Genomic DNA, 13,347 nt, shown 5'->3' with positions numbered 1-13,347 from the left:
CACCTCACTTACTTTCCATTTCAACCTTTGGGTTTGAAAGAACTCATGATGTCTCACTCTTACAGTGCAAGTGTTTTAGGAACTTCCCTGGTAAAAAATATATTTATGTTTTGTACATGTTTGGACTTTACGCTCATTGTATGGGAGGGAGGGTAAAATGGAAAAATTGGCATTAGTTTTAGTCAATCATGGGGAATGCTTACGCATGATCTCGCGGATAGTGACAGCCTGTGCTAGGGATGTAGGTGCACTGGGCCCTGCTGTGTTGTAGGCTCTGACACGGAACTGCATCTTCTCCCCGGTTGGCAGGTCCCGGATGATTACAGATGTCCTCTCTGTCAGACCCTCGAAAGCTGGCACCCATTCATCAGCTGTGGGCAAGAGATGGCCAGACAGACTTGTCAAAACGCAACATCCGAAGAAATCTCAGTGCCCCATCCCTATATGTCATCATAGCTAGGGCTGCCTTCATGGATTGAGTTAGAACATTGATGTGCAGCTGGCCAGCATAGCCAGCCCTGAAGGGATTGCTTTAATTACATAAGCATTGTGCTAATGGTCCCTGGCTCAAACCACTCTTGACAACTTAGGTGTGTGATACAGCTAGCAAGGTAGAGGATGTAATTTTATGTAAGAAGGTCAAATGTTGGACATTTTGCTGCATTTGTATTTGTTTGGATTTATTTGACAGTTTTTCTTTATTGTTAGGTTGGTTTTTAAATAATGTTTTCCTAACTGAAATACTCTCTTCAACAGCTTTCATGCCATCCTCCTCCTTATCTACCCAGATTTTGTGTGTGTGTGTGTGTCAGTGATCAAAATATTGAATGCCAGACCCTCCTGGACCCCAGTACTCACAGCCCTCCTTGCAGTACTCGACCCCATAGCCATCCAGCTCAGACGAGCCCAGATGCTCCGGGGTTCTCCACTTCAGTGAGACGGTAGTGTCACTGATGTCATCCACGCACAGGCCGACGGGCTCACTGGTTGGGGCTTAGAGAGAGAGAGAGGGACACAAGAAAGGAAGAGAGATGGAGATCAGCAACATTATTCTAGTCTAAATAAGAAATCAATGACAAGAAAAAAGACATCAATAGTTCCATATGTTATGTCACAGTATGTGACTGTAAAGAAGACATGTTGCAAAACAGAAGGAAACATTTCAGTGTCAGCAGGTATCAAGGCAGGATATTTTTTACTGTGGATTTACTGCTACCTGTCACTTATGGCTCAGCATCAAGGCAGCTTAATTTAGCTGCAGATAAAGTGTAGTGTTGCTACAGGTAACAGCCATGTAAACTGGGGTCCTCCAATAAAAGCATGAGTCACTTCCTGAAATACAGTATCTCCAACCTAACCGCAACCCATGTGTTAAGCTCCCCTGCAGGCTAGCTGACATGGAGCTAGCACATTGGAGATTTAGTATGGACCTTGCAGGCTCCCAAATGGCTCCCGAGTGGCGCAGCGGTCTAAGGCACTGCATCTCAGTGCTTGGGGTGTCACTACAGACACCCTGGTTTGAATCCAGGCAGTATCACAACCGGCTGTGATTGGGAGTCCCATAGGGCAGTACACAGTTGGCACAGCGTCGTCCGGGTTTGGCTGGTGTAGGCCGTCATTGTAAATAAAAATGTTCTTAACTGACTTGCCTAGTTAAATCATGGTTAAATAAAAAAAATAAAAAAATGCAGGACAGGGCTTTCAACCTGGTCTTAGAGCATTTTGTATTATTCTGTACGCAAATCCAAGCCACTCCATTTAGGATGGTATGTATTCATTTGTGGATGTCCATTACCTATTTCATATGACATGTTTACTAATTACAATTCGTATTACATGTTACGAATTTCTAAAACGAACAATGTGTTACGAATTTGCGACACGTACAATATATTACGAATTTGCAAAACGTATGATATGTTAGAAATTTTAGCTAGGTGGCTGGGGTGTTAACGTTAGCTAGCTGGCTAACTTTAGCTAGGCTAGGGATTATGGTTTGCGGTTAGGGTTAAGGTTAAATTTATGAGTTAGGTTAAAGCAGTGCTTCTCAATTATTTTCTGTTACGCCCCCCCTAGGAAGAAGTAAACATTTCGCGCCCCCCAACTCTCCTCCGCGACTGTAAATAGTATAATTTGTCTATAAAATTGTTATAAGTACACCTCTGCATAACATTGTATCCTTATTAACATTAAAGAAAACTAAAAAACTAAAAAGAAAGAAATATAGATCAACTTACAAAGAATAACTTTATTAACATTGTTTTTTAGTCTGTAACAGAGAAGACTTAAAAGTGCATCGATTTGTCTGAAATTTATTTAAACTGTAAACATTTTTTTACCATTTGATACTGAAAAATTTAATTAAATATAATCAATAAATAATAATAAATTCAAATTGATCAGCAACAATAACTCAGGAGCACAATATATGAAACACTTTAACCTATAAAACAAAAATGAATAAAACAATTTGTGCTGATTTTTTTTAATCAAAATGAGGAAGTCATAGTTTTTATTTTTGCAGCACTTGCGTCATCCAGCATGACAGAGACCATGTCTAATGCTGCAGGTAGTATCAGCTCCTCTGCTATGGAGTGAGGTTTTTTGCACTGAGCAATTTGGTACGCCACCTGATATGATGCTAACAGTGCTCGCTGGTTTACTGAAGTAGCATTCACAAAGCGGGACGATTGTTGGCAATATTCGGCACGTTTTCGCTGAAAAAACTCAAGCGGCTTATCAGCGTGATTGGGGTGTAATGTCTTTAAGTGACGCCTTAATTTATTTGGCTTCATGCTGTCCGCTGCCAACATTTTTAGACACAGTAAACATACCGGTCTTTCCTCGTCTCCCACCGTAGTCACAGTGAAGCCAAGCGCTACATACGCGTCGTCATATTTCCTCGTCTTAGCTTTCGGGAGACTTACGTTTGTCTCATTATCTCCGTCTCTCTCCGCCTATCTTTTCATCCCTGTTAAATATTTTTCCATGGTGTATCTTAAGGGTTTGTTATCTGCACTTCATATCTCCTGCTCTGTGCTGTGTGCTCTTGTTCGGTGCAAAAAAAACCTACTCCCTGCAGCAAAAAAAAGCATGTTCCCCGGGGTCACACACGCCCCCCCTGGCATCGCTCCGAGCCCCCCCAGGGGGGCGCGCCCCACTATTTGAGAAGGACTGGGTTAAAGGGTCAGATCAGGGTTAACTTCTTTCGGATCAGTGGGCTAGCGTCCCACCTCGACAACATCCGGTGAAATTGCAGAGCGCCAAATTCAAATTAAATTACTATAAATATTTAACTTGTGATGCAATACATCAAAATTAAGCTTAACTTGTTGTAAATCAAGCCACCGTGTCAGATTTCAAAAAGGCTTTACGGCGAAAGCAAACTATGTGATTATCTGAGGACAGCGCCCCGCCTACAAACACATGAAAAACATATTTCAACCAGGCAGGTGCGACACAAAAATCAGAAATAACTATATAATTCAATGTGAGATTCAATTCAGATCCAATGTGGCATGGATCTGCTTTTTTTCGAAAGTATTTCTATTTACTTCGGATCTGGAATCCCTCAACTGAAGATAGCCAACTAACTACCTACCAGCTATCAGTTAGCAAACCATTGCTAGCGGTCATCAGCTAACCTTTAGCTCGGAAAGCTCTCACCAGTTCGAACAACGTGACTCAAACCAGAGCATAACGGACCTATTTCTCGCCATATCCCCGGATTCCTACCACAAACTCTGAACATTTTCATCTGTATCTTCGCAACTAGCTAACCGCAATCCCGGGTGACCACTCCTGGCTAGCTTTTCCATCCCGGAGCAAGCACCAATTAGCATGAAGCTAGCCCGGCCAGGGCTCCTGTGCTACCACCGAAGCCCACTCCTGGGCTACAATATCCGGACCCCTTCTACTGCCGGTATGGGGCACGGAACCCCGCCGATCCTCTACGACTGGAATACCGACATAATCTGCCCGAGGACTCCAACAGGCCCCTCAGGCTTGACGCCCGCTGAAGGCCCATCTGCTAACCTGCTAGGCCTGCTAGCTACCTAGAGCTACCCAGAACCCTACTAATTCCACGACTGGTCTATTGACGTCACCGCACGAAGAGGCAAAAACACTTACCCCCATCGCGACGTCCCCCAAAGGCTAACTTGCTAGCCCCGGTCTGCTAACTGCTAGCTTGCCGGCCCCGGTCTGCTAACTGCTAGCAGGCCTGCCCCGGTTTGCTAACTGCTAGCTTGCCTTCCCCGGTCTGCTAACTGCTAGCCCCTGCTAACTGCTTGCTTGCTAACCTGGTCTGCTAACTGCTAGCTTGCCAGCCCCGGTCTGCTAACTGCTAGCTTGTTTAGCCCCAGCCTACTAACTGTTAGCTTGTTAGCATTGGCCTGCTAACTGTCTGAATCGCCGTGTCCCCAGTCAGCCCAACCACTCACTGGACCCATATGTTCACTTAGCTACGCATGCCTCTCTCTAATATCAATATGCCTCGTCCATTACTGTCCTGGTTAGTGATTACTGTCTTATTTCACTGTAGAACCTCTAGCCCTGCTCAATATGCCTTAACCAACCATGTTGTTCCACCTCCTACATATGCGATGACCTCACCTGACTATATCTCTCTCATCATTACTCAATGCCTAGGTTTACCTCCAATGTACTCACATCCTACCTTACCTTTGTCTATACACTATGCCTTGAATCTATGCTATCGAGCCCAGAAACCTGCTCCTTTTACTCTCTGTTCCAAACGTGCTAGACGGCCAGTTCGTATAGCATTTAGCCGTACCCTTATCCTACTTCTCCTCTGTTCCTCTGGTGATGTAGAGGTTAATCCAGGTCCTGCAGTGCCTAGCCCCACTCCCACTCCCCAGGCGCTCTCATTTGTTGACTTCTAAAACCGTAAAAGCCTTGGTTTCATGCATGTTAACATTAGAAGCCTTCTCCCTAAGTTTGTTTTACTCACTGCTTTAGCACACTCTGCCAACCTGGATGTCTTAGCCGTGTCTGAATCCTGGCATAGGAAAACCACCAAAAACCCTGAAATCTCCATCGCAAACTATAACATTTTCCGCCAAGATAGAACTGCCAAAGGGGGTGTGTTGCAATCTACTGCAAAGATAGCCTGCAGAGTTCTGTATTACTATCCAAGTCTGTACCCAAACAATTCGAGCTTCTACTTCTAAAAATTCACCTTTCCAGAAACAAGTCTCTCACTGTTGCCGCTTGCTATAGACCACCCTCTGCCCCCAGCTGTGCCCTCGATACCATATGTGAATTGATTGCCCCCCATCTATCTTCTGAGCTCGTGCTACTAGGTGACCTAAACTGGGACATGCTTAGCACCCCGGCCATCCTACAATCTAAACTTGATGACCTCAATCTCATACAAATTATCAATGAACCTACCAGGTACAACTCCAAATCCGTAAACACAGGCACCCTCAGATGTCATCCTAACTAACTCGCCCTCCAAATACACCTCTGCTGTTTTCAATCAAGATCTCAGTGATCACTGCCTCATTGCCTGCATCCGTAATGAGTCTGCGACCAAACAACCACCCCTCATCACTGTCAAACGCTCCCTAAAACACTTCTGTGAGCAGGCCTTTCTAATTGACCTGGCCGGGGTATCCTGGAATGACATTGACCTCATCCCGTCAGTAGATGATGCCTGGCTATTCTTTAAAAGTGCCTTCCTCACCATCTTAAATAAGCATGCCCCATTCAAAAAAAATTGAACTAGGAATAGATATAGTCCTTGGTTCACTCCAGACCTGTCTGCCCTTGACCAGCACAAAAACATCCTGTGGTGTTCTGCATTAGCATCGAGTAGCCCCCGTGATATGCAACTTTTCAGGGAAGTTAGGAACAAATATACACAGGCAGTTAGGAAAGCTAAGGCTAGCTTTTTCAAACAGTAATTTGCATCCTGTAGTACTAACTCAAAAAAGGTCTGGGACACTATAAAGTCCATGGAGAATAAGAGCACCTCCTCCCAGCTGCCCACTGCTCTGAGGCTAGGAAACACTGTCACCACCGATAAAACCACTATACTTGAGAATTTCAATAAGCATTTCTCTACGGCTAGCCATGCTTTCCACGTGGCTACCCCTACCCCGGTAAACTGCCTGGCACCCTTCACAGCAACCCACCAAAGCCCCCACCATTTCTCCTTCACCCAAATCCAGATAGCTGATGTTCTGAAAGAGCTGCAAAATCTGGACCCCTACAAATCAGCCGGGCGAGACAATCTGGACCCTCTCTTTCTAAAATGATCTGCTGAAATTGTTGCAACCCCTATTACTAGCCTGTTCAACCTCTCTTTCGTATCGTCTGAGATTCCCAAAGATTGGAAAGCTGCAGCGTTCATCCCCCTCTTCAAAGGGGGTGACACTCTAGACCCAAACTGCTACAGACCTATATCTATCCTACCCTGTCTTTCTAAGGTCTTCGAAAGCCAAGTTAACAAACAGATTAGCGACCATTTCGAATCCCACCGTACCTTCTCCGCTATGCAATCTGGTTTCAGAGCTGGTCATGGGTGCACCTCAGCCACGCTCAAGGTCCTAAACGACATCATAACCGCCATCGATAAGAGACATTACTGCGCAGCCGTATTCATCGACCTGGCCAAGGCTTTCGACTCTGTCAATCACCACATTCTTATTGGCAGACTCGACAGCCTTGGTTTCTCAAATGATTGCCTCGCCTGGTTTACCAACTACTTCTCTGATAGAGCTCAGTGTGTCAAATCGGAGAGCCTGTTGTCCGGACCTCTGGCGGTCTCTATAGGGGTGCCACAGGGTTCAATCCTCGGGCCGACTCTCTTCTCTGTATACATCAATGATGTTGCTCTTGCTGCTGGTGATTCTCTGATCCACCTCTACGCAGACGACACCATTCTGTATACTTCTGGCCCCTCTTTGGACACTGTGTTAACTATCCTCCAGACGAGCTTCATTGCCATACAACTCTCCTTCCGTGGCCTCCAACTGCTCTTAAACGCAAGTAAAACTAAATGCATGCTATTCAACCGATCACTGCCTGCACCTGCTCGCCCGTCCAGCATCACTACTCTGGACGGCTCTGACTTAGAATATGTGGACAACTACAAATACCTAGGTGTCTGGTTAGACTGTAAACTCTCCTTCCAGACTCACATTAAGCATCTCCAATCCAAAATTAAATCTAGAATCGGCTTCCTATATCGCAACAAAGCATCCTTCACTCATGCTGCCAAACATACCCTCGTAAAACTGACCATCCTACAGATCCTCGACTTCGGAGATGTCATCTATAAAATAGCCTCCAACACTCTACTCAACAAATTGGATGCAGTCTACCACAGTGCCATTCGTTTTGTCACCAAAGCCCCATACACTACCCACCATTGCGACCTGTACGCTTTCGTTGGTTGGCCCTCGCTTCATACTCGTCGCCAAACCCACTGGCTACAAGTTATCTACAAGTCTCTGCTAGGTAAAGCCCCGCCTTATCTCAGCTCACTGGTCACCATAGCAGCACCCTCTCGTAGCACGCGCTCCAGCAGGTATATCTCACTGGTCACCCCCAAAGCCAATTCCTCCTTTGGTCGTCTTTCCTTCCAGTTCTCTGCTGCCAATGACTGGAACGAACTGCAAAAATCTCTGAAGCTGGAAACACTTATCTCCCTCACTAGCTTTAAACACCAGCTGTCAGAGCAGCTCACAGATTACTGCACCTGTACATAGCCTATCTATAATTTAGCCCCAAAAACGATCACTTCCCCTACTGTATTTGTTTCGTTTTTTTGCTCCTTTGCACCCCATTATTTCTATTTCTACTTAGCACATTCTTCCACTGCAAATCTACCATTCCAGTGTTTTACTTGCTCTATTGTATTTACCTCGCCACCATGTCTTTTTTTTGCCTTTACCTCCCTTATCTCACCTCATTTGCTCACATTCTATATAGACTTATTTTTCTACTGTATTATTGACTGTATGTTTTGTTTATTCCATGTGTAACTCTGTGTTGTTGTATGTGTCGAATTGCTATGCTTTATCTTGGCCAGGTCGCAGTTGCAAATGAGAACTTGTTCTCAACTAGCCTACCTGGTTAAATAAAGGTGAAATAAAATAAAAATTTAATAAATTTCTCAAAAGAAAAACATCAACCAATTTGTAAAGACTGTTGACATCTAGTGGAAGCCATAGGAACTGCAACCAGGTTCCTCATGATTATAGTTTCCCATAGAAAACCAATTGACCTCAAACATTTTTTTTCCTGGATGGTTTTGTCCTCGGGGTTTTGCCTGCCAAATAAGCTCTGATATACTCACAGACATAATTTTAACAGTTTTAGAAACTTTAGAGTGTTTTCTATCTAAATCTACCAATTATATGCATATCCTAGCTTCTGGGCCTGAGAAACAGGCCGTTTACTTTGGGCACACTTTTCATCCGGACGTGAAAATACTGCGTCCTATCCCAATGAAGTTAAGTAACCATCTGTCTTATGTAACCATCAGTGGAGGCTGCTGAGGGGAGGCCGGCTCATAATAATGGCCAGAACAGAGTAAAAGAAATGGCATCAAACACATGGAAACCACGTGTTTGATGTATTTGATACCATTCCAATTATTCCGCTCCAGCCATTACCATGAGCCCGTCCTCCCCAATTAAGGTGCCAACAACCTCCTGTGGTAACCATACCAAACATGACATATCATACTAATATCAGTGTTCTGGATTTACCTTTACTATATTACGTCTAGTCTATGAGACAAGGCTGCAATACTGGACTAGCTGCATCACTGCTACTATGGAAACCATTCAGTCCCTATAAATCTTGTCATGTTCAAGTCACAATTTTTCTTAGAAAATGGGTAAATAACAATGGAGAAACAAATAGAGAGTATCTCACACATTTTTTGTTTACATCCAAGAGTCTAAAGATTTATTTCATGAATAATCCTCTAAATATCAAGAGAGAGAACTGAGGTCATTTGTAATTTGTCTTGTCATAGCTGATTTGTACCACATAAACAGTTTGTATGTAACAACACATTAGCACATAGAGACATCCTGCAAAAGCAGCCTAAAATAAGCTCAAGCTGACAGCCATCAGAGGTTGAGTTACAGAGTTGCCTTGCCCCCGGGCCCCGAGCCCATGGTCCCATGCCACAGGTTAACCAGAAAGGGGGCCATGTAGGCAGGTACTAGAGGTCAGAGGTCAGTCTGTGTTTAAAGGGTCAGACTGAATGGGAAAGACCAACCGGCGGCTATCGGCAGTACAGGAACACAGCAAACATAATACTTTGATAAACATCCTTTTCATCTTTTTAGCCAATACACAAACAAAAACACAGGAAAGTCTGTTAGTAGAAAACTTTTCTTCTCTTTTGCGCCTGTGAGTTTTAATACAGAGAGACAAAATATACATTAAACAACAAACATCTCTGATTTACCAATGAAGGTGGCACTGTCCATTCCTACTTATATTGCCCTTTACAATAACAGTAAAAAGGAGAACAGAACCACAGAAACCACAGCCAGGGTTTACCTTCTATCTTATTATCATCATTATCATCATCATTAAAGAAAACCCAGTATTTATTACAGCACAAACCATGCCTCTAATAGTTGACCCTAGCTTAGAGGAAAATAAATCAATGCCTACTCCTTGGAGGTTCCGACTCTGGTACGGGCTCTGGTGCCGGGGCAGGCTCTGGTGCCGGGGCAGGCTCTGCTGTGGCACCCTCTGCAGGGGGAGCTCTATCGGCTGGTGGGTCTCCTTCTGCCGGAGAGGCCCCATCCTCAGCTGGGGGTGCCGGAGCTGGGGCTCCTTCTGCTGGGACTGGCTCTGCTGCGGGTGCTGCTGGCTCAACAGGGGCCTCTGGTGCTGGATCTGGGGCTGGTTCCTCTGGAGGAGGTGCTGCTGCTGCCTCTGGCTTGGCCTCCCCCTCTGTCGGTGCCTTTGCTGCACCATCCACTGGAACCTCCTCTGTCGCCGGCTTCTTCTCGGCCGTCTTTGGCAGCATTGGCTTGGTCATCCTTGAAAAAGGTTAAGATAGTGCTGTTCGAAGTGAGCTTGTCGTACTCCTCCTGTTCCTTGTCTCCCACACGCCTCAATCTACTCTGCTGCTGCTCCTCTCTCTCTCTCTCGCTCTGTTCTATCTCAGTGATAGCACTCGACAGCAGCAGTTCAGCTGGGTCAATGTCCTCCCAGAGCAGCCTCAACAGTAGCAGCTAGCCCCTGTGTTCTAAGCAGCTGGTCCCAGCCCCGCCGTGCGCTTACATGCCATTATTTATAGAGGGGGATGCCACGGATAGTTTCCTAATCAGCTGTCTTACGAGAGATGGGTCCGTCCGGATACCTCGATGTTCACACTCACATCCCGGAGAAGGAGGAGAAGGTAGAAGGGGACCCAAGGTAAAAGAATAAGAGACACAGCAAAAGAGAGCCCCTTAATTCCACCAGACTCTGATTTCTGTCCTGAAAACACCTCAAGTCTTATTTTAGACAGTGTCTACCCAAACATGTTTTCCCCACGAGCACAAGTCTGCATGCCATGGGAACCAAATGTCAAGATGACCATGTGTTGTTGTTGAGTGGTTACAGGTGCCCATTGTGATTGCATAGCAGACCTGACATGGCTTAGGGGATATGTAAACTTAACTCTCAGTAGCCAAACCCCCAAGACAATTCACTGTAGTGATAGACCGCACTGATGTCAATAGTTCAAGATGAATTAAAATCATGTAAAAAATACATACAATTTGATACATCAAATTGGGAATTTTGTGACGTATTAGCGCAACTGTATTATTAAGGAAGTAATATCAACATTATATTCAGAGAATACAGGTATGTAGCTGCAGTCAGAACAATGGAGTTGTTTCTTCTGTTTTTATGCTCTGTTTATGTTCCGTGGTCAGCTCACAGCAGGTCAGTGTGAGTGTAAATCAGACATCAGTCATCTCTGCCAGGACAAAAGTTGTGTTTATGTGACAGTGTGACAATACATGCACACAATAATATGATTATTGTGAATAGTCAGATGAATATAATAGTTTCATTAAAACGTTTACATGCTATGCAAGAAGAACGATTTTCCTAATAATCCTGTTTACATGAACACATCTGAAATCAGGCTACCTGAAGGGACTTTAATAAATGCACAAAATCACCAATCAAAATAAACATTCTACCACAGTGACCATGTTATTTTTGGGAGGCCTATTTGTTTCTGAGTCCGGACATATACAGTTTGTATGTGAAAACTATTTCTAAGATGCATACTTTCAGTTTGCACACACAGGTCATCACTTCTCTGCATTATTCATCTACATGGGCTAGCTCAGACTGTGTTTGGTTACAGTATGTGAGGTGTTAGGTTTCAGTATGTGAGGTGAATTGTTTCTCATAAGTAATGGTTTAATTTAATTGATTTGGCATAATACATGATTGCGTTGTAAAGATACATACTTTCAGACCACTGTGCCCTCCTGTGGTAACTTCCCTCGCGGGGAGGTTTACGCTGCTGGTGCTGGCACAAGCGCAGATCAAATGCACTGCTGGAACTCCGATTAAGCCGTTTACACATGTCCTAATAATTCAAAAGATTGCTTAGAAAACCCGGTGTTTTAATTGGCGTATGTTTACTTAGATTTTGACCTTAAGCCAATTAAGAGTAAGGTGTTTACCTGACTATTACCATACTGGTACTACTGCCATAATCAATTTAATATTGAATTATTAGTGTGCATGTAAACGTAATCATATGACTGGCGAGTGACTGATACCTTTAGCTGACCTGGCCCCACCAGAGCACGCGCCTATACGATGACCATCCCATGAATCATTCTCCACCGCTCAAAGTTTACACCAACAAGTTTTGAAAGCTGACACCTATCTGTTTGCATTTTGAATGACCTGATTGTACGAGGCGCTACATGGAACAAAATGTATTTCCCCATCCCTCAAACAGGCAAGTTCAATTTCATAGATGTACATAAAAGAAAATCAGATAGGAGGGGAACTCACCCACTGGGATGAAGGGTTGTGAGGCAGCGCTGTGACATGACATGCCAATGGCGTTCACTGCATAGACACGCATCTCATATTCCACACCCTCTATCATCCTCTTGGCCTCATAGGTAGTATCAGTGTAGGGGTCAAAGTTCAGCCTCATCTACCTGTAGCTCTTCTTCTTCTTCCTCTCCATCACATAGCCTGGGAAGAAAAAGTCAAACATTGTTACTATAGACATCACAGGAGGTTGGTGGCACCTTAATGGCTGCAGCGGAATTAGTGGAATGGTGTCAAATACATCAAACACATGGTTTCCATGTGTCTGATGCCATTCCATTCGTTAAGTTCCGTTCCAGCCATTATTATGAGCCGTCGTCCCAGCAGCCTCCACTGATAGACATGTGACTGTACCTATCAATATACTATAATCAAACTACTCATTTTTTTCTCTGTACATGTTTGCTGTAAACAAGTGAGCATTGTGTATCTGGTAAGACATTATGCACGCTACTGTATATCCTCACCAATGATCGGGTTGCCACCATCTGACTTAGGGGGGTCCCACTGGACAACGCAGGAGTCCTCTCCAACACTGAGGATCCTTGGGGCCGAGGGAGGGTCTGGCACATCTGAAGATGACTTGCGACTATAAGGTTCTATCTGCAAAAAGATGATTCTGAGATAGTTGGCTTTAAAGTTTCAAACCCTCATTGGTTTGAATGGTGTCCGCAATTTTTATCTAGTATTCTTTTGAACTTAACAAAATGCATTGGGGTATTTAGAGTACATATAGGTAGAGAACATTGAACAGTACAAGGCTATGACAATAACTACATTTGGACAAAAATGCAGATAGAACTTTTGTCCCAAGCTCTCGAAGTGTAAAATACAGGATAAGCAAGGTACAACCTGATTCAACTAATGTCTCCCATCTCCTTGACTAATGACAGAAAGAAAAATGTATCAACAAAAATCCTTGTGGACAGTGGTTGTATCTTACCAACAACTTTGACGTTAATGTCAGCTTTGTCCTCCCCAGCAGGGTTCCGCACAATCACAGAGTAGAGGCCCTCGTCCTGTTTATCCGCTCCCTCAATAGTGAAGATACAGTGTCCCTTGGTGCTCTCCACGTGGAGCCTTCCATCTCCCTCTGTCATCACCTGACTCATCAGGACAGCAGTTCATTAGTGGAGTCATTCTCATTCAGCTGAACTTAAGGGATCAATTCCAATTCGTAATGCAACCGTTTATATCATCTGATCTGGGGTGTATTCATTAGCGCACACCGTTGCAAACAAGAGTTTCTTAAAGGACAAATTTAGG

The 13,347-nt window shown here is 44.3% G+C and overlaps 2 protein-coding genes across 2 annotated transcripts in view; both read right to left on the bottom strand.

Annotated features, from left to right (window-relative positions):
- LOC120024804 (myosin-binding protein C, cardiac-type-like) overlaps window positions 1-13,347 on the bottom strand; it is a 58,254-nt gene that overhangs the window by 10,867 nt on the left and 34,040 nt on the right. Inside the window, 5 exon segments of the mRNA XM_038969132.1 lie at window positions 204-371; window positions 859-993; window positions 12,037-12,225; window positions 12,549-12,653; window positions 13,025-13,184. Of these exon segments, the coding sequence (XP_038825060.1) occupies window positions 204-371; window positions 859-993; window positions 12,037-12,225; window positions 12,549-12,653; window positions 13,025-13,184 (757 nt within the window).
- On the bottom strand, window positions 9,000-10,462 carry LOC120025226 (skin secretory protein xP2-like). The gene has a single exon (XM_038969704.1). The coding sequence runs from the start codon at window positions 10,040-10,042 to the stop codon at window positions 9,659-9,661; it is 384 nt and encodes a 127-aa protein (XP_038825632.1). The 5' UTR covers window positions 10,043-10,462; the 3' UTR covers window positions 9,000-9,658.

Source organism: Salvelinus namaycush, chromosome 30 (assembly GCF_016432855.1).
Source record: "Salvelinus namaycush isolate Seneca chromosome 30, SaNama_1.0, whole genome shotgun sequence".
In the NCBI taxonomy this organism is placed as follows: domain Eukaryota; kingdom Metazoa; phylum Chordata; class Actinopteri; order Salmoniformes; family Salmonidae; genus Salvelinus; species Salvelinus namaycush.
The sequence above is the reverse complement of the archived record's forward strand: the minus strand, read 5'-3'. Positions and strand labels throughout refer to the sequence as shown.

Bases quoted from the DNA above. Each gene is read 5' to 3' on its own strand.
- LOC120025226 (XM_038969704.1), bottom strand. From the start codon at position 10,042: ATGACCAAGCCAATGCTGCCAAAGACGGCCGAGAAGAAGCCGGCGACA.